The sequence below is a fragment of the Thunnus thynnus genome, chromosome 15 (genome assembly GCF_963924715.1).
Source record: "Thunnus thynnus chromosome 15, fThuThy2.1, whole genome shotgun sequence".
Lineage (NCBI taxonomy): Eukaryota > Metazoa > Chordata > Actinopteri > Scombriformes > Scombridae > Thunnus > Thunnus thynnus.
Window position 1 is genome coordinate 26,910,268 of NC_089531.1, and position 24,551 is coordinate 26,934,818.

General features: G+C 40.1%; 1 protein-coding gene across 4 annotated transcripts in view; it reads right to left on the reverse strand.

Moving 5' to 3' along the window:
* Window positions 1-24,551, reverse strand: part of ptprua (protein tyrosine phosphatase receptor type Ua) — a 229,801-nt gene that overhangs the window by 70,973 nt on the left and 134,277 nt on the right. For all 4 annotated transcript variants that reach the window (XM_067611584.1, XM_067611582.1, XM_067611583.1 and 1 more), the window contains 4 exons: window positions 23,280-23,395; window positions 19,258-19,429; window positions 17,567-17,860; window positions 3,558-3,878 (listed from right to left, as the gene is read on the reverse strand). In XM_067611584.1, the coding sequence (XP_067467685.1) occupies window positions 3,558-3,878; window positions 17,567-17,860; window positions 19,258-19,429; window positions 23,280-23,395 (903 nt within the window). The remainder of the gene's footprint in view (window positions 1-3,557; window positions 3,879-17,566; window positions 17,861-19,257; window positions 19,430-23,279; window positions 23,396-24,551) is intronic.

The window sequence follows — 24,551 nt, forward strand, 5'->3', positions numbered from 1 at the left end:
ACTCTTAAAGCCCGCAAAGGTTTGGCCCCAAGCTATATTTTTGACCTTTTAACTCCCCATGTGCCGTCACAGGCCCTGAGGTCCTCAAATGCTGCTCTCCTGGTGGTTTCTAAATCCTGACTAAAAAACAAAGGTGACAGAGCGTTTGCCATTAGGGCCCACAGACTTTGGAACAATCCTCCAGAGGAGATTAGGATGGCAAAGTCTATCTCTTCATTTAAGTCTCTTTTGAAAACTTACTTTTACAGTCTAGCCTTCCTGTGATCCTTCTATCTTACCTTTCCCACACCATTTGTTTTATTGTTTTAACTTTTTGTAGTTATGTTTTATTAGTGTGTTTTATGTTTTATTGCTTTATTTTATTTACTGCTTTACTGATGGTGCTATTGTTCTTATTATTTTTTACAAATAACACTTTCATGATTCCTGTTCTTTGTTGTTTTTACCCTGGAAAAAGGTGATGTCACATACTTCCATGCACTAATTGGATGACAGCTGTGTGGTTGTTTGCTTATGTAGCCAAGCCACTGTCAGCAAAATGATCAAAACACACCACTGAGTTTAAATCTTAATAAATAATACTTAAGGATTTTTTTTCTCAAAGTTTTTATTAGTCATGCCTATATGACAGGAATATGATTTGAAACTGTTTTTGGAGCTTTAAAACTAGATTGTGACACAAAGCCGGTCTTAAAGACAGGGCCAAAAGATTGTACTGTAATAGCACAAATTCCCTAGAAAATGATCAATTAATCAAATTACAAAAAAACAACTAAGGCTCCGGGGGTTTTTGGAGTCCCTGGAAGTCTGGGACCCCGAGGCAGTTGCCTGTGCTGCCCAGTTCGCAATCCAGCCTTGATGGTGGGTCAAAGTTGAACCAGGAGCAGAAATAAGTTCTGGTCTGTACTTCTGTAAACTTTGATTTGTGTTTACAACGGACATTTTGGGTAAATATTACTGCTCTCCTTCATTTCCCTTGCAGAAAAAATTGGCTAAACTGTAGGTTTGTTTACAGCCTGTATGAGTGTCTCACTGCTGGCATTTCTTGCCTTTTCCAACTTCTGATGTTGCTATGTTCTCAGATCTCAGCAACTAACTTGGAGAGTACAATGGCATTATTACAGATAGAAATGATGGGCAAAACTACAAAAATGAGACCCAAGTTGGAATAAACTAGAATTATCTTCTACAAAGAGATGCCAGCCTTTTTGCGTCTTTTCTTTTTGCTCTTTCACATTGTTACAAATGGTACTATTTTTTGTTTAACTGTTCTATTGTATTTCTTTAATCTTCTGTTTTGTGTTGTAACGAAGGACTCTCATACTACAGTTCCTTTAATTCTCTCAATCCCTTCAGGGGGACTGGTCTGAAATTAGCTTCATGCCACTGTACATACAGAAGATTAAAAAATGAACAACCTGTGACTTTCTATGTCTGAAAAGGGATTCTGTTTGTGTGTTAGCTGTGACAAAAAACTGAATTATTGAATGCTACCATCCTGAAATATCAAACTTCTTTTGGTTGTCTGTCTGCCTCTACCTCAGAAACTGAAGCTGAGGTAGGCAAAGCACACTAGAAGAAAATCCTGCTGTATCCATGAATCCTGACAGCCAAATCTGCTTCCTCCAAGCAGCAGAGATATGGCATAAGCAAAGCCCTACACCAGTGTTTGATTGTTGAGCCCTACAGGAAACAGGCAAGAGGAACTGTCACCGGCTGCAGCTCTATTACTGTAGTTGTGAGGGTGATGGCAGCTCTCCTTGTGACAGGGGGATTGGGGACTGTCAGACTGTCAGACTGGCATTCAGTGGCTCAAAAAGCAAAACTTTCTATTTGTGCTGACATTCAAAATATCAAGTAAAGTGAGAGAAAAAAAACAATCACAGCTTGTTTTTTTGTTCTTTTTTTTAATGTGTTTTAACTATGGGACAGTGTGTCCAAACTTTTGTCCGGTGCTGCATATACGCCTATGGCTACATCCTGTATGTTATTCCATTTGTGTAAGTTCATTTCCCCCTGCCTGCAAGACAGCAATGTGTAGGTCTAGATTTTTAACAGTACTGTCTGTTTTTCCATATGCTTGATATATTTATTTCTGTAAAACTGAGTGTAAAATTATATTGCATTTTCAGAAGACACCACAATGCATTTTGCATTGAAAACCAATAAAATAAATGCCACCAAATTCATATCATAGTTGTCATTTCCTTTCACTTTCTCCACAGGGTCAAGAATGTCCCTGAGTGGCATTCAATTACATTGAAAAGTCTTGCTTATTCTACATAACAATAAGCAGTTGACCTTCTCTACTTCCACTCTCTGGGAATTTGCATTAGAATATGTCTAATCTGCTGATGTACACAGGAAAATATTAAAGGACGACTCAATCTGCATTTTTTTCCCAGGCTTTTCAAATAGAAACGCCCACTCAGCCGTTAGCAGAAAGCAGTGATGTGGGTTAGAGCGCTGATGACCCCCCCCGCTCGCTGACAGTGTCTTCCTAACATATTCACTTGCTGTATGTTAGAGCATGAAAAATTGTCCAGATATATCCTATAAGCGATGTCACAGTGCTGAGTCTGAGTGTGTGAGATGTTTATAAATGCACTAGACAGAGTGGAGGGACAGACAGCTGCTGAGTGCCCGGAGCTCTGGAGGAGAGAAGCCGGGAGAAGAGCCGGAGCTTCAGGACAAATAACACTTGCAAGTCACAACGGATTCTGCTCTGATCTGGACTGATTTACTGGCAGGAGGAGAGCTCAGAGTTTATTTTTTAAACTTTAAGCAGCAGCAACAGTGAGTGCTCTGTCTGTGTGTCTGTTAGCACATTTAGCAGAGCAGCAGGAACACTGAATGCTCAGTCTGTCTCCGTGGCTACTGGCTAGGCGGGCTAGGGGGTTTATATTGGTTTGCATGTAGCAACATCATCATGCAGAAACCTATGTCAGGTCACATGGGAAAAAGCTTTTGGAAGTCTTTGGAAAAAATGGCATTTTGACGCTAAACTAAACGTACTTTGACCAAAATTTGAATTTTCAGCTTTGAATACATATGGAACACTACTAGGAAGCTACAGAATGATATAAAAACCTCAAAAATAAATAAATAAATAAATAAGTAATGGACCTGCCCTTTAATACAAAGATAAACAAAATCATTTTACCATTCTGCTACCGGTCTTGGCTTAGCTGATTAATGTTCTACTGGTCTCCATTTAAAAGGCTAATCTTCCATTTAGTTACACTGATCCAGCTTATTTTGTGAGTCAATATTTGTGTTTTTTCGCTGGTACTGGATGACTAAAGTTATGGATTTGTGTAAGCAGTGCACAACAATTATCTGAGCATTAAGGAGCATGCACAGAAAACTAAAAATTCAAGAAGTTCTGAAGCCAGAGCTGTGTAACTATGACAATAAAGAGCCTGATTGCATACATAAACAACATTACTGTTCTCCATAATGATGTTCCAGTTGCACAGAGGTAACAACTGCATACTTTATTCTAGTAAATCCTTGTATGTTTTGGTCCTGCTGTTGACTCAGTAAAATCAACTCACTGTCTTCTTCGGTCTGGAAGGTGACCTCTCTGCTCTCCTTTTTGCCCTCTGGGTTGGCCAGTGCTAGCCGGACGTGGACCGAGCGGAAGGGTGGCAGGTCTCTGAGGGTGAAGTGAGAAGTGTTGCGATCCACAGACAGGCACTCTCTGACGGTGGCGTTGTTCCCCCCGCTGCCCCCTGTTGGCATGGAGTAGCGGTAGCACAGGGACAGGGTGTAGGTGTGACAGCGGGTGAGGTTGTAGCCTAGGGGCTCCCACTGAAGGGCCAGCTGTCGGGGCTGGATCTCTGCAGCTGTAAGACCCCGCAAGGCACGCATGGGCTCTGAGAGGGACAGTAAGTAGAAATCATATCAATTAAGTGCACATTGTGAAGAGTGTAAGCAATATTGTAAGAACATTTTAAGAAAATGTGTTTCCTGAAGGTTTACTTGTCACAAAATGACAATCTCTTGTGTTGTAATACACAAGCCACATTGGTTATATCACATTATAAACAGTGTATTCCATTGACTGACGAGGGTCATGAGATGTGTTTGAATAATCCCATAAAGCTAGTAATTAGACCCTGAGTTGATATTATTGTCACACATGCTGTTCCCAAGGCCCACAAATAACTTCTATGTGCAAGTTATTATACAGTATATAGTCTATGACATTATGATTATAACACACAACGATTAGAAACATTAATTAAACAGCTTACTGCTCCCGCTGGAAATGATGTTGATGAGAGAGAACCAACCAGAGAGTGAACTAAAATAATACAGTTGCAGGTCCTAAAACCAAAATAAAGACCTAAAAGAACTGTAGAACTGCAGAGTTTGTGATAATTGTCTTTGGGGTCATCTCTACAAATGAGCCCTCTCACATTAAATATAGTTATTTAATCCATTGTTAATATAAAAATATTGATTAGTGCTGCTTTAATTTTGAAGTATTTTTTAAATTTTTTACAAGAAAATATGTGCTTTCAAAAATGAACCATATAACCATCAACAAACTTGAATAAAACACCTCTTACATCTTTGATTAAGGCAGACGTGATACAAATTCCAAGTCTGAAGTTGAGGGAGGGAGTCGTTGACCCACTAGATGGAGCTTGGGGTGATTCAGAATTTAAGTAATATGGAGCATGAGATTGATAAGTGGATTAGTGCGATTTCTGCATTTAGGTATGTGCTGCACAGGCCTGTTGAGGGGGATTTACCCCCTCAATTTACACTCCAATTGTCCTCTACAGTCATGAGCTTTGACCGAAAGAATGAGTTCACAGATACAAGCAACCACAGCTAGTATCTTTTTTAGGGTATCACACCGTCATCCTGACAGACAGCATGAGGATGAGGATTTCCTTAAATCCAGAGGGATTATGGAGTAACCAAAGCTGGAACGTATTGAGGTGGTTTGGACTTCTAATCAGAATGCCTCTTGGATGCTTCCCTGTGGAGGTATTCTAGGTCTGTCCAATTGGGAAGAACCCAAGGGCACACCCAGGGCATGCTGGAGGGACCAAATATCCCATCCAGCCTGAAAATGCCTTTGGATCCCCAATGAGGACGTGACTGGGGAGACGGATGTCTGGCTACTTTGCTGCAACTATGGATGTTGAACAAAAGACAATGGATAGATAGATGGTAAAACCATCTCTGATTGTCTCTAGTTAGAGGGGATGAGATACTGTTTTCTCTTGCAGCACAATTTATGATTTATGTTGACAAGACAAGTATATTTTTACCTAAAAATCTTACCCAGTACAGCTTAAAGAGGAATACTGATGGGGGAAATGAGACTCCAACAGTTGCAGCTGATTTTACAGACTTGCACAAGGATGTCATAGAGGGGTGAAACAATGAAATAAAACTGCCTAAAGAAGTACCTTACTACACAGCTTTACACATACCACTTCTGTCCTAACATGAACTGGGTTCAGGATAAGACCAGTGCACAGCTCTGGCAGAGAATCATATGTGAACGGATGAATCTTAATTACTGCTGTCATGTGTGAATGTTGTGATTGCAGGTCTCCATGTCCCTGTCATGCAAAATGTCCAGTTTCAAGCACACAGGGTTTATTTCTGTCCTGTAGCCTGGCCTGGATCTCCAAGTGTACTGCTCAGAGATAAACCAAGAGGAGAGCAATCCCTCCAGCATGGCATGCCCTGGCAATGCAGAGCTGCAGAATGCTGGGGGGATAGACAGGGGAAGCAATAGCCACAGCCGTACTGCTTCACTAAACATAGATCAGAAGCTGCTCCACAGATCAATTAAGCAATGTCAAGAAGGAGACATCAGTTCTCAGGGGACGGAGACAAGACGGAGAAGGAAATATCCGTAGTGTCCTTGCTGATTTGAAAGATGTTTGCTCTTCCCAAAAGGGTGAAACACAGACATGAGTTGGGCTGATTTGTGTTTTGACAGCTGATACTGATAAAAGCTAAAACCTTGCCATGGAATAGTATTAAACATGTATGCAGTAAAAATGTAATTTTAAACAATTGTATCATACCTGCCATGTCATTGATATTAGATTTTTCGAGCCCTATAAACGTGAATGTCTGTCACTGACTGACTGTGTGAGTAACTGAGTGATGATGCTAGAGAATTGGTCGGCCTAACACGGCCAAAGCTTGGGACAGCCAAGTATCCCAGAATGCATTTCGCACCAACCGGCGGCAATGGCGGAGATTTTAAGCCAGGCTAACAGCTGTTGTAATATTTGCTGTAGGACTGTTAAAATGTCACTTTTTTTAAAGTCTATGTAAAGCAATTATAAATATGGGGGGGGGAGGGAGTTTGTCACACCACAGAAAATGTGTAATTAACCATCCTTCCAAATTTGAATGATTAAAAAAAATCACCAAGTATATAAAATTGGGTTTTAAAATCATGAAAAAAATAAGCAGTATTCTTTGCTTTTAAACACTGTGGGCGTGTCCACTGGGGGCGTGTCCACTGAAGGCGCCAAAACCACACCCCAGCTGAACTTCTCAGCAGAGAAGTGAGTAACGTTAACACCAAACTCCAATGATAACGATCAATGGTGATGGATCGCTTGTTAACTAATCATTAAGTTACAGTTTTACTGACATAAGTTCACATTTACCTACAAAATATGCACCGAATTAAACAGTGGCTCCTAAATATACTTTACTGTTATAATATCATCCATATTGCTTGTCCTACACCTACAAACAAGGCCTATTTTAAATTGTGTATTTTTATAAGGTAAGCTAGTTTTTTATATAGTGTTAGGGGAGGGGTAATGCTAAGTATGGCTCCAGTGCGTTGTCGAGCCACCATTTCAGGCCTGCCCAAAAACCCCTGAACACAAAAGTGGTGAAAAACAGTTCAATGATTTAACTCCACAATTCAGTACTGCATAGTTCACAGTCTTGTCACATGTTTTCAGCAATTATTTTCTAACGTGTATGTTGTACGGCATCCTTCCATCCTCGGAAGTTTGTATTCCCAAGTCAAACTTGCCAAGTCTGAACTAGCAAGTACACAAGTCCAAACTTTGCGTACTTGGTATTGAGAAAGGCTCAATGTCAAATTGGCTTCAGTCAAAGCCCAGCAACCCTCTAGCATTTCATACACGTTCCAGCCACATACTAGGTTTTGAACTAGTCCTCTATAACAACATCAGCCCACTGTAGCAGTCTGATCCTGCTAAAAACAGGTCTAGTGCCATAGGCTCACTGATTGAATGTTCGGTTTCAGCTTGAGGCACCATTACTCATCATTACAGCAGCACCGCAGCAGCTCTGTCCTGTCCTCTCCACCCGCCAGTCCTCCACCAGTCCTGCCCCAAACTGACATTCAGCTTGATTAGCCTAATCAGAGGGATTAGCCGGAGGCAGAGGGAGTGAAGGAGGGAGGCCGGACAAGAGATGAGCGAGGGGGGGGAGAGAAAGATGAATGAGGTAAAGTCCCTATGGGTTTCTACATTTCGTCTCATCATACTCATCTTTAACAGCTCCCTCAGTGAGCTGCAACTGAGTCCTGTCCCTCCCGCCAGGAGCTATGTTGGAATTATGATGGACGAGCAGTGCACACCCTCATATTAACCATTGAAACAACATGGGGCTTTGACTGCTGACAGGTATCAATATCTTGAAATTGAATCTCCAACATTTAAATTTTGTTGATGTTCTGCAGCTTCATGACAGTATAACCTGATCAATAGTAACCTCTGCTGTAGTGGCTCTCAAAGTGTGTAGGAGTAGTAGGTCACCTAGCAAAAAGAACTCAACTTTCAATTATTCTTGACCTGTTTTTGTTATTTAGGGGAGTGAACATCTTTCCCAGTATGCATCTTCTCTGGTCCAGAATCTTTAAACTACTGGGAAGACTTTTGGAATGTACAGTAAATGTAGTAGAAACTCATGTTATGATGCACAGCCTGAAACTGAACCATCTCTTATTATAAGATGACAGCCAACACAATTGAATTAACTTAATATCATCTTAATATCATCCCAACTACAAACTGATGTAAAACAGTTGCTTTATGCTCTGCATGAAATCAGGCAGAATTTAGTATGCTGCCAAAATGACTTGTTTGCAAAGTCACACACCACCTTGCATTTAAAAGAATGCTGCTGCAGTTACCTGAGTGTGACTGGGTCTCTGGAGGTGAAACCATTCAGTTTTTTCAGGTACTTCAAGGATAATTCTAGTACTGGTTTATTGTAACTTGGATCTTAATTGGTAGCTTTGGCCATAGTTTAATATAATTTATGATGGCATTGTGCTCAACAGAGCTACTGCTCCGATCTGGGAACACGGCGCATCACTAAAGCAAAGTCCAAAGGGCAAGAATTGTGAGCAGTCAGACAATCACACAGGTTGTAAGAAAAACCCAACAGTTTAGCCGAATTACCATTAATTTGGAGGTATAAACCAAATATGACACTGTGTTTCTGGTCCTGCTAAATGTCTTTAGTGCCATTGCATTTCGAGATTTCAATTAACTTGATTAGTACAGAGTGATTATTTCTTACAGTAATTATGTCCAGAACTACAAAAATAACATCAAAGTTTTATCAAACTGAAATAATCCTAATGACTACACCCAGTCTAATCATCTGGATTGCTCTGCCATCTAGTGACAACATGATTTTCCCAAACCCTGTGCAACAGTGATGTGGCGTGGCACTACTGACCACGCTACATCACTGCTGGGTATGGTCACAAGTACAACACCTGACCACACCCAGCTGTGATGGTGGGTGTAGTCGCTCCTTCTAAAATCTGTTGTGGAGTTAAGGCCTTTACACACCAGGGTTGTTTTTTTCATGCGATTAATTTGCACATCAGTATATTATTTCGAACTGTTGTTTTTGTCATGAGTACTTTCACACAGAATGCGATTATTATGTGGTGAAAAAGCAATGTAATTTTTTGCTGGACTGCAACAGTGTGGCCAGCCCTCTAACCACATCTGTCTGTCACTGAGTAACTCACTGACTGACTGACTGACTGACTGACTGATGAAGTTACACCATTGGCCGCTGAAACCAAGTATCCCAGAATGCATTTCGCACCAAGCGATAGCAATGGAGTTGATTACGCTGTTGTAATTTTTGCTGTAGGATTGTTAATATGTCACTTTACGAAGTTTTAATATTTTTCAGGTGAGAAATTTACCATTTATATTCCCAGTATGTGGTCAGTTTATCCAAATAACACCTATTTGAGAAGAGAGGTGCATCATCTCACTGTCAATTTCCACACATTACATGCATCTGATGTCTTTTCAAAATAAAGCATCAATAAAGCATCTTCAGTGTTCATGGTAAATAAAATAAAAGCACTATAACAAATACATTTACGAATGCAAACTTTACACACATGAAACACACTGTGTCGGGGTCATTTATATTCAGCATTAATGATTAACTTGATAGTTACTACGTTAAAACTATTTTTGGGGGCGTGGGTAAGTGAAATAATATATGAAACATATAAAAAATAGCCTAAATCTTAACTCAACCCTATCAACAGCACCATATAGTCAACACCCAAAATCTGTGCAATGTATTTTAATTGTTTTTCTTATGTGTACGCACCTTGAGTTATAACTACTGTATGAAAAGAGCTATACAAATAAATAAACTGATGATGTCCATGTCTGAAGTTAACCAGGCAATGTACAAATTAAAAGCCCTCTAGCGTTTCATACAAGGTCCAGCAATATACTAGGTTTTGACCTAGTCTTATTTTTTGGAATGAGGTCGATTTTTCTGAGCATTCACACCGCGAATAAAGGCATCAACCAATCATGTTGTGCAGAACTCATGTCCTCATTTCCTAAGGAAATACTGTACTTATGACAAAGGACGCAAATATTATAAAGACAATGAATTCAAAGACATCTAGAGGAGTATCGCCGAACAATTAGGCTATCAGGATATTGAGTAGCTTAGGTAGTTTACTTTTGGATGTAGTAGAGTTGGTAGCAAGGCAACAGTGTCATAGCGGGTTTGGCTAATGTAAGCTAGCTGGCTAACGTTAACGTCATATTAATCAAATATGGGAGGCACTCTGTGCAGCTTTTTACCTGGGTGCTACACATTTAGGCTTTATCTGAATGCTCCAGTGTCATATTTCAGGCATTATTTGACTTACTACTTTGTGTTTGATGGCTGACATGATATGTTTTAATATTGTATTAAACATACTGTTTATAATTTTAGTTGAAAATACTAAGAGACTCTGGAAGAACCTCAGGGACACATATGTCAGGAAGAAAAGGGAGGAAAAAGAGACAAAGAGTGGCCAGGAGGGAAACAAAAGAACAGGTGGAATTACACAGCTGCCTTTCTTTGAGACGTCAACAGCTTTCAGGAGATAGCTATGGTCTTAGTTTTTCCAAGTTTATAAAGCTGTGGTCTACAGTCAAAGGAGAAGGAGGACAACTGAGCAGATATCCAGTTAAATACAATAAAACTAATTCAACATATACCTATAGGGCATAACATTCCATAAGTGTGACATTGGTGTAGACGGGGTCCATTAATTTGACATGGGATGACTTATCAGATTTTTTTTGACAGGGTATACGGCAATCTAGGGGGTCCCCTGCAAAAAGGGGAATAGTTTATTTTCACTATAATTCCATCCATGAGTAACGCAATGACAGAATGTATGGCTAATTTGGTCATGAGTTTCATATACTGTCTGTAAAAACATCTAAAACATCTAAAAGCAAAAATCTTATCAGATAGGGGACCTTGGGACAAAATCTTATCAAATGGGGGTCTGTGGTCTAATTTGTATCAGTTTAGGGGTCCTTGATGTGAAAAGGTTTTGAGGACCACTGATCTAGACTGCCCAGAGCAGGACAAGGAGCAGGAGGAGGCAGGGCAAGAGCAGTCAGAGGAGAATGAGGGAGAGATGACAGTCAGAGGAGAAGATGAGATACAACTGCAGCTGCTGCAGCTCCACAGCCTACTGCTAAGGCACCTAAAAGGAAGAGCAGGGATTTCCTAGAGCAGTATTTGGAGATGAAAGAGGCGAAGGAGCAGCAGCATGCCAGGGAGTGAGAGGAGAGAGATGATGTCCATTTGTTTCTCATGAGCCTGGCTCCAGCCATGATATGATGTTAGGATGCAGGAGATGCTCCATGAGGCTGAGTTTGGAGCTTCATACAGCAACATGTCAGCTCACCTTATGTACAGCTGTGATCTGTTTGTGTATATATATGCATAAACTACACACACACACACACACAAACACACACACATATGTGTATATATATATATATATATATATATATGTGTGTGTGTGTGTGTGTGTGTGTGTGTGTGTATAATACATGTACAACAATATTTATCATATGATACATTTACTTTAGCATCATGTCATTTTTGCAGTTGAAGGGCAAACTAGAAACTAAATAAATATTTGACAAACAAAGGAGAAAAAGTTAACCTTGATGTTGTTTAACAATGTGCATATTCAAATACAATATAAGGCTCTGTGCCTTATGCACATTATTTACCTGTCCAGTTTCACATGTGCAGTAAATAAATGTTTTTCCTTTCACTGCAACATTGAGGTAACTTTTTCTCCTTTTGTAATTTTTTGCCTGCTGAGCTTACTTTCCAGTCTTTGAACCCTAGATATTTCATCAATATTATGAATATAAAATAATTTAACAAGGCATTGGGTATATTTATTGTATTTATTTGAAACACTCAAAGTTTAATTTAATCTTGAATAATTAAACATGGAATTTATTACAAATTATACATGTATAACTTAAAAACTTATCTTCAAAAGGATTAAAGGAAAAGTCTGCACACTAGAGCAGTTAAGAGAGGCCATGGTGCATATGGTCATATTGCCATAGGACTTGGCCAGCAGGAGAGGTGAAATACTGGTGGAACATATCCTGCACCCTCAGTGCCTCAGCTGATGCTCTGTTCCCTCGAAGACTCCTAATAGCACCCAGTGCACAGCTGTACACATCATCAGCACCTTCATCCTCTATATCACCACTGTGGTTCCCATCTGCATCACAGAGGTAGTTTGTCAGCATGCAGGTGGCTCTGATGATGCTGTCAGCTGTGTCAGGAGAAACTTAAAACCGGCGTTCATACACTCTCCATCACTGGCTGAGAATCACAAAAACATTCTCAGCAATGCGTCAGGCTCTGAAGAGGCAGTAGTTCAATACCCGGAGATCCTCTGGCAGACGCTTCCAAGGATAGGGATGGAGGAGAAAGGTTTTCATTGGGAAAGCCTCATCCGCCACTATCACAAATGGCACGGGTCCAAACTTGGGTGCTGAGGGAAGTGGGCATGGTGTTGGTACATTAAAGCACCAGCTTGAAGGGCTTGCCCCAGAGAGGAGTTGGCAAAGATGCCTCCATCACTGCTGCTGCTGGAACCTCCCACGTCAATAGCCAGAAACTGGTAGTCTGCATCCACCAGAGCGAGAAGAACCACAGAAAAGATGCCCTTGTAATAATAAAAACAGGAGCCAGAATTAGCTGGTGCCTGAAATACAACATGCTTCCTATTAAGTACACCGATAAAATTTGGGAAATTTCATTTTTCCTGGAACCTCCTGGCGGTGTTCCTCCAGTGCTCCTCAATTGGACTGGCATGTGGGTTTCGCCCATTTGTGCCTGGATGACATCATAGGTGTCTTTCACCAAATTAGCCACAGTTAGCACACTAAAACAGAAACTGGAGGCGATGGTTGTGAAAGAATCCCCAGCCCCAGGGAATCTGGGGGAGGTGGGAGGAGAAGGGTTAGTCTTTGCCAAATAAACAAAAACTAAAAAAAACAATTTGATCCACATTGGTGCCAGTAGGCTATGAATTTTTGAATTAGTTGATATCATTTTTTGACTGCACTATCTATCAATAATAAAAATAAATCATAATAATCTATGTCTACCTCTATATATAGAGGTATACATTCATAACATTCTGTTGATACATTGTTTGTATTCTTGTGGTAAATAATTTGACATGATGTTGGTATACTGTTTACACTCACAGTCTGCTGCTAGACTGCTAAAATAATAGTCCAGTAGGTGGCAGTAGTAGACAGACTCTTGCTTATCGATCATGCCCCTTCTTGGTTAACTGCTGTAGCCTATAGTCAATAGTTTGTCTACTACTGCCACCTGCTGGACTATCAATTTCGCAGTCAAACAACATACCAAGTTTACAATGTATCCACATTTTGGCAAATTATATATAGGTCTGCAAGCCTGATAAGCCAGAGATCATGGACAAATTCAAGCCCGGCAGGGCATTCACATAACCTATAAGCTAATATAGCCTTAATGTAGCCTAAATATGAACAGAGATTAATAACTTTTAAAAAAATAGACAAGATAATGAAAATCAATTGACAAAATTACAGGCCTGGGTGGACCATGCTCTATTTGTAATGACTGTCTAATTAAAAAGAGGATGATATAAATAGGAACATGAGTATGTGTGAGTGTGAGATAGATAGATAGATAGATAGTATTGTATTCAAAACCTACTCTTTAGTAGCTTAGGCTATACAACAACTTACCTCAGACAGACTACCAGATGAGGCTCTAGGTCAATAGGATCCTGGTAGTTGGTCCTCTGCCTCCTAAGATGCGGCGCTAGCATCCCCAGAAGGGACTCAAACTGTCCCACCGACATCCTAAAATATGTCCTGAACTGGCTGTGGTAGAGCTTCAGCTCCTGTATAAGGCAGTGGAACTCTCCTTCTCTTTCTCTACCTTGTAAAATGCGATGTACCCAAAATCTCCTCTTCTTTTGTTGAGTGCGGAGTATCACTGGATGATGTTGAATTCATCATTTTTTCTGAAGAATGAGCTGTCGCAAATTCACGTGTCTGTCGCAAATTCGTATCGCTGCCGGTATGAATAGTTTTGATGTGAAATATCCGCAGGGAGTATTCCACCGTTTCGTGTCCTTTATTTGTCACGTCCCCAGTGTGTAAAGGCCTGTAATCCTTAAAGTGACTATGTGTGGAATTTGAGAAAATGACTTTGGCGCCCCCCAGTGGTGGAATCATGTAACCAACGGAAGAACACTGAAAGGTACCTCAGTATGCTTAAAGCAAACTAGGTCAACAATGTTTACACCTATTCCAACTATGTGGTTACCTCATGTCCTCCCACACAACTGATTCAATCGTATGCTTCACCTAAAATGTACTGTAACTATCATTAACAGTCATGTCACTGGGGGTCATAATGTGGCCGATTCAATGTTTTCTCATTATGCAGTAAGCATACTACTAGTGCTAATCTGTGAGCAGAGGAATGGCAGTTTGTTCCAAACAAAATCCATGGCTTCAGTGTACACAACACATATCATTATTTCTTGTTCATGACACAGTATGATATTCATTTCTGTTTCTCTCGATTTGTAGAATAAACCAGATTTTAATTTGCAGTGTAAACATGGGGTTGGCACTATAATTAAAGGCTTTCATGATGTTTCACTGGGTTGTACAAACTAAAACTGACATGTGAAGAATGTTAAACGAAAGACTTTCACACCTCAGCAAACATCCATACAATCACTGTGAAAAGTCGACTTGACTGTCAGATTGCCTATTTTGGAAAGTTAAACAGCCTCATCGCAAACTCCAACACTGGAATTGGGGGCTTTAAATTAACTGACAAGCACTTTGTTTTAAGCATGCTGAGGCCTTGAATGAGCTGATCAGGATCACCAGGATTTTTTCCTACACACAAAATATGATGCCGTTAGAATAATTTGAAATGATGACATAAAAATTTAACACATAGTGGCTTTAATCAAGAGAAGGCCCAAAAGCATGAAAACCAAGATTCATGGATGGCATATCTGCATTCATACTAAAGTCGCTTTCACAAAAAGCTTAAATGCTGGGAAAATAATCTAATAGGCACATCATTGATTAAGCATCTGAACTGGCCGGTCTCTGTATGGCTGGCCAACGCATACAATGCCCTCATGGGATTGCAATCCTCTGCACCAGTAAGTATGAAATGTCACACTCAACGAGAGTCGAAAAAGAAGAGCCTCTCCGCCAAAAGAAATGGCTCTCTGTGACACATTAGGAAGACAAATTCATCCAGAGTTTTGTGTCACATGGCCTTTGCTGTCTGCTGCTCTCTCCCTGGGGATAAAGCCTCAGATCTGAGCAATGGGAGTTGACAGGAGGTGGGCGAGTGGAAGACGCTGACGAGAGTGGATCAAAGCGCGTGGCAGGTGACAGGGACGTCAGGGTGTCTACTTAACAGAACAGCGGGGTGCCTTTTTCACCCAGATGAGCAGCACTGTGGCTAAAACATAGATAAGTGGTAGCAGGAGAACCTTGCCCTCTGCTTAGAAAATGAGAACCTTGATACCACACAAGCTTTTGAACTAAACTTCTCTCTACAGCTGGGTTCAGACCAGTCATTAACCCAAAGGCACAGTGCTTCAACTATGAATCCTCCCACTTTATCTGTTGTTTTCCACAGAATTCCAACAATCCTTGTCTTGCATATAAATAACTGTAGATGAAAGCATACCTGGATTTCATATATAAATATAATTTTATTAGGCGTAAGCCTTGGATAAATAGAAAGCATCACCACAATGACAACAAACAAACCTTTTGTTCTCAGTGGCTGCAGGCAAACTACAAGGTGGAACGTGATATGTCACAACAGTCTGATCCAGCTGCAGCTCAAAACTTCGAGCATCAGAGCAGAAAGAGACTCTGAAAACAGTCTATCCATGAACTGCAGGAGCAACCAGCTGGTCTTCTGTTTGTTGTTTTGTGCTGATGCAGTCTTCTGTTTGCAGTATGCATTCGTGGTGTCATATTAAACTAATCAAAAGCCCCTTTCTGTGTAGAGCTAAGACCCATCCTATGACATTTTATAATAAGTCCTATTGTTATGTAATTACTACCTTATTGAAAAGATGCAGCAAAATGTCAAGAAGACAAAGTAATTGATAAGTGCTTAAGAGATGAGTCCGTAATTGAATAGACGATCAACTATTAAACAACTTTTGAGTAATTGTTTTCTCAATTTCCACTCCCATTATTCTAGAGGATGTAGTGCAGGCTCCTTCAGTAAACTCTTTTATAAATAGGCAGGATAAATTCTGATCAAAAGAAGACATTTTATATGATTATAAAGTTGATTTGTGACTGTTGGTTTGTTATGTTAAATAGGAATATTGTTGTATTGGGTTTTTTGGAGTCTGGTGTGGAGGATTTGCATTCTATACCAGAATATTTTCAATAAATTTCAATAAATTTATTGACAGGCTTTTGGTATTGTTACTACAGCTTAGCTTGACCTGCCATATATTGTTATATTCAGGAAAAGTAAGGGATACTAGGGTATTATGTATGTGTATATGGTATTATGTTGCAGCTTTTATGAAACTCTTACCAAACATTGAGTAAGTTTTTTGCCGTTATTGTCCAAATGTTTTCCAGCACATATGTCTGTACATGAATGGATAGTTGTGTAATAATTGAGTGACAGAGTTCCAGGGATGTACAGTAAAAACCAGTTGGTGGGACATTCTAAGCCTAAGAAATAAAAGATGTATTTTTAATGCAAGAAGAGAAAATATTCCTGGATTTGTCACTCCTAATATTTTTATCTTTCTTATTCCTATGTGTATGTTTTGAGTTGTGGCACTGCTCTGAGTGATGCAAAGAGTCGATTATGTTGCCATGGAGTCAGTGAGTGGTGCAGGCTTCACCTTGAAGCCTGTTTTTAGCCTATTTGTCCTAACATTTTAGCAAATCTTCCCCATGATAAGTCATGGTGCATTAGTTACTAGCCGTTCCTGTCTGCGCTATAACTACATCTAACAACAGGCTGCAATCACCTCAATTACTTTTGATACTGAACAAAATGTCTAAACATGATGATTATGTAGCAAGATCTGAGACACTGCCATCACTGGAAAGAGTCGTGCTGAATCAAGTAGGGAGTGATTGATGTCTGTGTGCTTTGTTATGTGAGAATAATGTGAGAAGTTGCTGTGTTTTTTCTGTTTTATTTTGTTGTAAATGACTTTTTGGGTTTTAAAGTGTTGGTCAACAAAACAAGCGATTTACCTTGGGTTCTGATAAACTGCGAAGAGCATTTTTCTTTGCTTTCTGACATTTTATAGACTAAATGATTAATTAATCGAAAAAAAAACAGATCAACAGATCAATCAGTGATGAAAATAATCACCGTCAGTCCTAATTATGCCTTCATGTCATTTCAGCAGATTCAGGTTTTAGCAATACCAATATTTCTTGAAAGGATTTCTGCAGGGCTGTCTGGAGGCAGATTGGTGGCGAAAATACTCTCAGTGATTGAGGCAAACTTTAGTGCAGGGTGGAGCTCGATATGGAAAAAAATAAATATTGTATTTTAAGCCCCGCCCACTGAGGTTTATCCCAACCAATGAGATTATTTGTGGACATATATACAGTAAATCTCATGTAGAATTTTGGAGGATGAGCATGATTCAATACTTGATCTGACTCACCTGCACACTTAGTCCTGCTGATCAGAGGGGGTCCAGGTGCTCCTGTGCCCCCTTCCCCAGGCCGGGTGAGCAGGACACTGATGCGGTACTCTGTGTCTGGCTCAAGATGCCAAACCTTGTAGGTGAGTGAGCCCACACCGTGAGTCTCTGTCCACGTGGACTGGCTGGCCCGGTACTGGATTTCCCGCCGGATGACTGGTCCGTCCCCAACGATGGAGTTAGTGTTGAGCTGGATGATCAGATAGGTGGGGCCTGCCCGCAAGAGCTGAGGGGGGGCAATTGGTGTGGGGGGAACTGCAAAAGGGAGTGAGACATTATTATATACGGTATCTAAATTAAAATGAGGTTATTGCTTGCCGTTGTTTAAGAGTGACAATACTAAGAAACAACAGAAAAACAGAATCTGAGAGAATCTGTCCTTGGAAACATTCTTGAAAAACAGTTACATGAGCAAAGGAGAAGTCAAGAATTTCTGTCAAGGATTTTCTCTTTTTTGTTTTACAGTTTCAATAACATTATTTCTGCTCTGCTAGAGCATTGAGTCATAAAAATCCTTTAATCACATCAGGACTATGAGAAAGAGAGAGAGAAAGATACTCTTGAATGCTGCAAGTTCTTAATTTTCACTCTAATGATGCTGAAGAAGAGCTTATTTGCATGAATAATTGCATAACTAATTCTGTCCTCTCTGAAAAAATAAAATCAGCCTTGATGGATAATATGACCCTTATCAACCCGGAAAATATCAAATTAATTCATCACATGATGTTGTGTGTGAGGAAATGTGTGTATATGTGTGTTTGGACAGAAGGAGGGTTGGTGGCTGATCGTTAAACAGTGAATACACCCGTCTGCAGTGTGTTTTATGATGTGATTTGTTGAGATATGAAAGAGAAATTGTGAGAGCATGTTTTTTTTTTACTTAAAGGAACATGTTAACATTTTGGTAAAAAAAAATACACTTATTTGCTTTCTTTTTGGGAGTGAGATGAGAAGATCATGTCTGTGAGTCAAGTACAGAGCTGTTAGCCTAGCTTAGCATAAAGAAAATAGTTTCAACACGTAATTCCCCTTAAAACCATAAACTGTAGCTTTTGATGAATGGGTTAAACAAATGAAATATGTGCTAATTAGTGTTGGTAGTTGTTTTCATTTTCACTCTGGACAAAGCCAAGCTAGCTGTTTCACCCTGTTCCCAGTGTTTCTGCCAAGCTAGGCTAACCACATCCTGATTCCAACTTTGTACTTAACGCACTGACATCAGATTGGTATAAATCTCCTCATTAAACTCTCAGGGAAAAAAGCAAATAAGCATATTTCCCAAATTGTTGAGCTTTTAATTTTACCTAGCCTGTATATAACTGCTCAGTACAAGGTAGTAACACATTACACTAACGTGACGAAGAATGCACCTTCTGCTAACTCTAAAGTTGTCTTTTTTACATGTTGTGTGGCTTTTTAGCTACTGGTAAGCACATATTTCAGATTTACCTGGTTTTGTTTTGTGTAAGACATGTTGCTTTCTATTTCTACACATATTTTAAATTGTGTGGGAGGGGTTTGGACTTGTTTATGTATGACAGAGCTGCACTGAGTAATGAGTAAGGAAAGTAAAGTTCCAAGTAATGTATCTAATTACATTTGCAGATGAGTAATTTGTAAAATAACGTAATAATAATTCCTCAGCATACCTCTGACGATGAGTTCACCGAAGTTGGAGATGGTGGCGCCCCTGGAGGACAGGGTGATGCAGCGGTAGAGGTCCTGCTCTCCACGCTGCGCCTCCACTTGGAAAGTCGCCATCAGCCGTTTGTGGCTCAGCCGTGACAGCAAAGGCGTGCTCAGCAGCATGCCGTTCCTCCGCTGACAGCCAGACAAAAACCACATACAGAGAGAAATCAGCCATGAGCACACCAACCCAACCATACATGTTTACCTCAAGTCTATTCAAGTGATTAAATATGGGGTGGTGGGCTGAGAAGCAGACAGGAAGACAAAGGAGGGGTGGAATTAGCTAGATAGGGGGCAAGACAATAAATACGTGATAAATGTCATCGGTAAGAATAGCGTTTTCGTTCGCAAGCCCGGTGACACAGGCCTCCCGGGTTGTTGTTTCCAGTACAGGGGCTCGAGCTGACATCTCATCTCTCGCGATGCTAATGTGTCAGTGCTCGAGGCGCACCGGCAATTGGCTCAACTAGTGGAACAGGAAATCAGAAGCCAACACTTGGAATGAGCTGTTCCAGGTGCAAGCCATAATATATGCATCTCTCTCTCTCACAGAATAAGCAGATTATTATGTAAGCTGTCGCCTGCTCACGCTTTTCACAAGTAAGTGGGTTTGACATCCGTATGTTTGAATTGGTTTAGCAGGATAGAGAAAAAAAAATGCAGTGCTGTTAGAAAATATGAAATTAGATGTACAGTTGCTGGGTACCACTGCCTATAGCGACAGATTATAGCTCATTTTAATTCTAGCTTTGCTATCAAAATAATCTGTCTCTTCTCTTGTAAAGACTCCAAGGACTTTTTAAATTTGTTTGCTACTTTTTTTTTTTTGTTTTCAACACTAGGTTTGAAGTGACTCCTCAGAGTGCAGCGTGCACATTTTTGAATAATAACATCAGTCAAACGCTGCATCCATCTTTCAAGTTAACCTGCAGGCTATTAAAGCAAATAAACGCTTCCATTTGCCAAGTCTGCTGCCATTCTTGTCTGGCAGCGAGCCCTGCATCATATCATAATTAAGAGTTGGTGTAGTAACTAATTTCGGTTTTCACGTTGGTGTTAAAGATCTAAATAGCATCTGAGACAGTTGTCTGCAATTTAAGCCAGAGGACAGCGGAGGAAATATGAGACTAATTGATTAAGAAACATTATGCTAACAGTTTGTTTAGACTACCTAAATAGAAGAAAGAGTGGAGGAGAGGCTGCTCTAGACTGGTCCAGAGAGGAGCTCCACAGCGCCAGGGAGATCAAAGAGAAAGCAGCAATTAACAGACTCAGTGTTGACGATCAAATAGGCCCGGAAAAACAAATGGAGGAACAGAAGGCAGTAATGGTTTGTGATATATCTCTATTTTCTGCGGTTACTGGGTTTTTTTTTTCTTAATGAGGGAAGTAAGGAGGAGTTGAAGCGTGAGCAAGTGTTGACTTAGGCAGAGAAGCAGAGTTCATCGTAGCATACTGTCAAATTACAAAAGACAAGTCTTGCATTGTTTGTTTGCATCTTACTATCTGTGTGTGTGTGTGTGGCGCCATCAACAAATTCACAAACTATGAAACTGATAAAAATGGCTCTTTCACATGCCAATGATCTTCAAAGGCTTCAATTCAGAGAAAAGAGGGGGGAGGGGAGGGTATATGAAATAAAATCGAGCAGAAACACAAGGGATGGATCACCAAGTATGCTGAGATCTCATTTGCAAAGCGCCTTCTCCCTGCTGCCATCATTTCAAAAGCACTTAGATGTGCAGGCTTCAAGGCCAGAGGAAGAGTGGAGGCATTAAGGGATGGATTTTTGAAGACTAATATTGGCTCATATTCAAACTAGGAAAATTGAAACTATTTTCAGTTGGTGCATGAGAGAAATGACTTCAGGGGGTTTAGTAAACTAAATGCCATCACAGTCAAAAAGCTACAAAAGCAGAGGCGCAAACTTCATAATCTTCCCAAACCCCTTAAATGACCCATTTTCCCTCAACAACATAAACATTAAAAGACAAACTCAGAGTCACAAAGTTACTCCGTTATATTTATGTGGCAGATAAGATAATGGCTCCCATTTCTTTTAACAACTACAATACGGTTAATCACGCATAAAGTCACAGGCAATTCAACAGAGATTTAGTGTTGATTTTTAAAAAGAATGGCCAAAATAATGTTTTTCCATGTCCATGTGTTGATAGAATATAGATTCCATTCAGTCTCAAGTACACTTTCCACCAGTTGTTCGTTTAATAGTGTGTTCAAGTAGTCTTCATCAGCTCTGGAAATCTAGAAATGTTCCCCTTTTCAAAGGTTCGATGTGTGAAGGTCTATTGAACTAATAATAATACCGCTGCAGGATGTAAATAATGGAGGGTATGCATAATCGCAACTGTTTGTCCTTGATGGCAGCCTGAATATCATGTTTATCAGTACGGAGCCGTGCCACACAGGTCTCTGCCTTGACATCTGAGCCTTGTTAGTTAATCAGAGTTGTCGGCTGGTTGTTTTTGGTCCGACTCACATAAAGTTTACATCACAATACAATTTTTATGAAGATGTTTTTCCCATACACCCTGACAAATAATTAAAACCTACTGTTTTAGTGTGTAGGTTGCCAAAGTTTTGAGATTCACTATAGTGAGACGCTGTTAAGTTTTTCAGGAATGTTTACCATGGTGATCAGTGAAGTTTCAGAAGTCATGTGTTTACAGGGTTTTTCTGAATGTGTTCAAGGTGTAATTTTCAACGATACGGGACCACCCAAACACACCGTTACCTTTGGTCTCTGTAAGGCTTTTAATTCGCTGTAATGCAGTGATGGCGCCTGTGTGGCTGTCTCTTTCCGGGAGGGTTTTGCTTCTGCTGACAAAACAGTCTTAACCTGTATCCGATAAATTGCACCGTAACTGGCACACAACTAGCTGAACTTTCACTAAAGCTCTATTTCTCTCTCTGGGACCTATCATGAAGAGGCGAGGGGAAGTCAAGTTTAACTCCAGCAACAGACGAGGGTCTCCTTGTCTGATATGGGTTTTCCACACACACACACACACACACACACACACACACACACACACACACACACAAGATATATATATTTAAAATTACTACTTTAAAATCCTTCAAATTTACTCTTACATCTACTCCTTCTCCCTCATTAACAATTCTAGAATCTATGAATACACATATATATTTCATTTCAGACATTTAACTGCTGCTTATGAGATGTCTCCTTTTTTCTCTGTTTATGTGCACTGGAGGTTTCCAAACTACTTGTGATGTCATTCAGCACAGTGAAGCTCAAACATCCAACTGTAGGAACAAGAAGTATATTTTTAACGGAGGAGGACTTTAAGCACGAAATAGAACACGCAAACATGTGCCCATTTTTAGAGTAAGGACACACTCCAACCACTTTGGAGGAAAGCCTGGTGTTGATAACTGGCTCATTTCCTGAAACAGATTATTAAAGCATGCCCTCACTCAAAGTGAGAAGCATCACAGACACATTTCGTTGTGCAGTGAACAGTACTTACAACCGATTGCCACTGGGACCGTTTTAGCTCTGGTATTAAAAGAGTGTCACTGCTCAGTCAAATGACGGTCATTGGTAACTGAATGTTTTCAGACTTTATGGCTGGGAGAACATGCTATCCGAAGGAAGGAATATTCTCTTAACTGGGTTAGGCTCAGTCACAGTATGAAAAGCTCATGTAAACAGCAGCCTGAATAAGACTTCAGTGGGAGCATGGCCAGCAGACGTGCATGTAAATACTGTAAGCTGTTCTGGATTAGACCGTTGGCTAAATGCAAAACATGTAAAACGTCTCTCTCTTTATCCTTTGTGTTGCTTCTTTTCCCTACAGTCCCCAATCCCCACTCTATTATCCAGGTACTGAGATGTTGGTGCTGAGACTTGACTGTTCATCTAAAAAAAAAAAAAAAAGGAGAGAGAGAAAACAAAAACACATACACAATCTCTCTCTTTCACTCTTGTTCTCACCTCCAGGAGGAAAGGATCAGTCTCTGAGACTTTGCCCGTGGCGACACACTGGAACGAGGCATTCTGCCCAGCGTTCACCTCCACGTCACCCAGCCGAGAGAAATGAGGCACCTTGTCTGTAGAAGGAGGACACACACACACACACATACACACACAGAGTGATGAAAGTGGCACATCTGGAGCTGAGCATCAATGTCTAAATATATTTAACACACAGATGTGGACTGTTATTTATTCAAAGGAGGCTGTGCAAGTACACAAAGTCCACACTCGGCCCCGGATAATGTCTCAAGAACACGGATGCATGCGCATAACACCGTCATATATAAACAATAAAAAAAGTATAATATATATAAACATTATATATGCATACCTTGCAAAAAAAATATCCATTCAAACAAGTCATTTAACCTTACACATGAACTGTACATTTACATATTATATACATGTGTATATATAAAATATATTTGCATATTCATAGATCCCCTACAGTGAGGGGATCTGATGGTTGTGTTATGCTGTGGGGGGCATTTTGCTGGCATGGTTTGGGTCCACTTGTCCTCTTAGAGGGAAGGGTCACTGCAAATCAATACAAAGTTGTTCTGAGTCATCACCTTTATCCTATGATGAAACATTTCTATCCTGATGGGAGTGAATGCTTCTGAATGGTTTCAGAAGTATGAAAATGATGTGAATCATATGCTATGGCCTTCACAGTCACCAGATCTCAACCCAATTGGACACAACCCAGTTAAACAGCGCTCTCCACCACCATCATCAAAACACCAAATGAAGGAATATCTTTTTGTAGAATGGCGTTCCTCAGCCTTAGCATTGATTCTACAAGCCTCTGGAACTCTTCTTAAGGGATGAACACCATTCTTATATATATATATATTTTAAATATTGAGTCTGGATTACTTTTAAAGCCCCATCAAGAACACAAGTGAACCCTCATTCTGAAACCGCTTGTTATTTGTCGATAATGTAATTCAGTAAATTATGAAACAGCTAAAGCTGAGATGCAAAACAGGTCTAATTTTACTGAATAACTCTACTGAGCACTGCTGTTTGCATGCTTAGATTAAGACATGCATTAGCAATGCGCCTGCAGAAATGCATGTATATTATGTTTATCAAATGACATATCCCTGCAGTTAGTCACACCAGTCTCATTGCATTTGCTTACGGTAGTGCACACTACATATTTTCAGGTCATTTCTTAAAGGTACCCTGTGGAGTTTTCTTACAGTTACATTTATATTCAGTGTT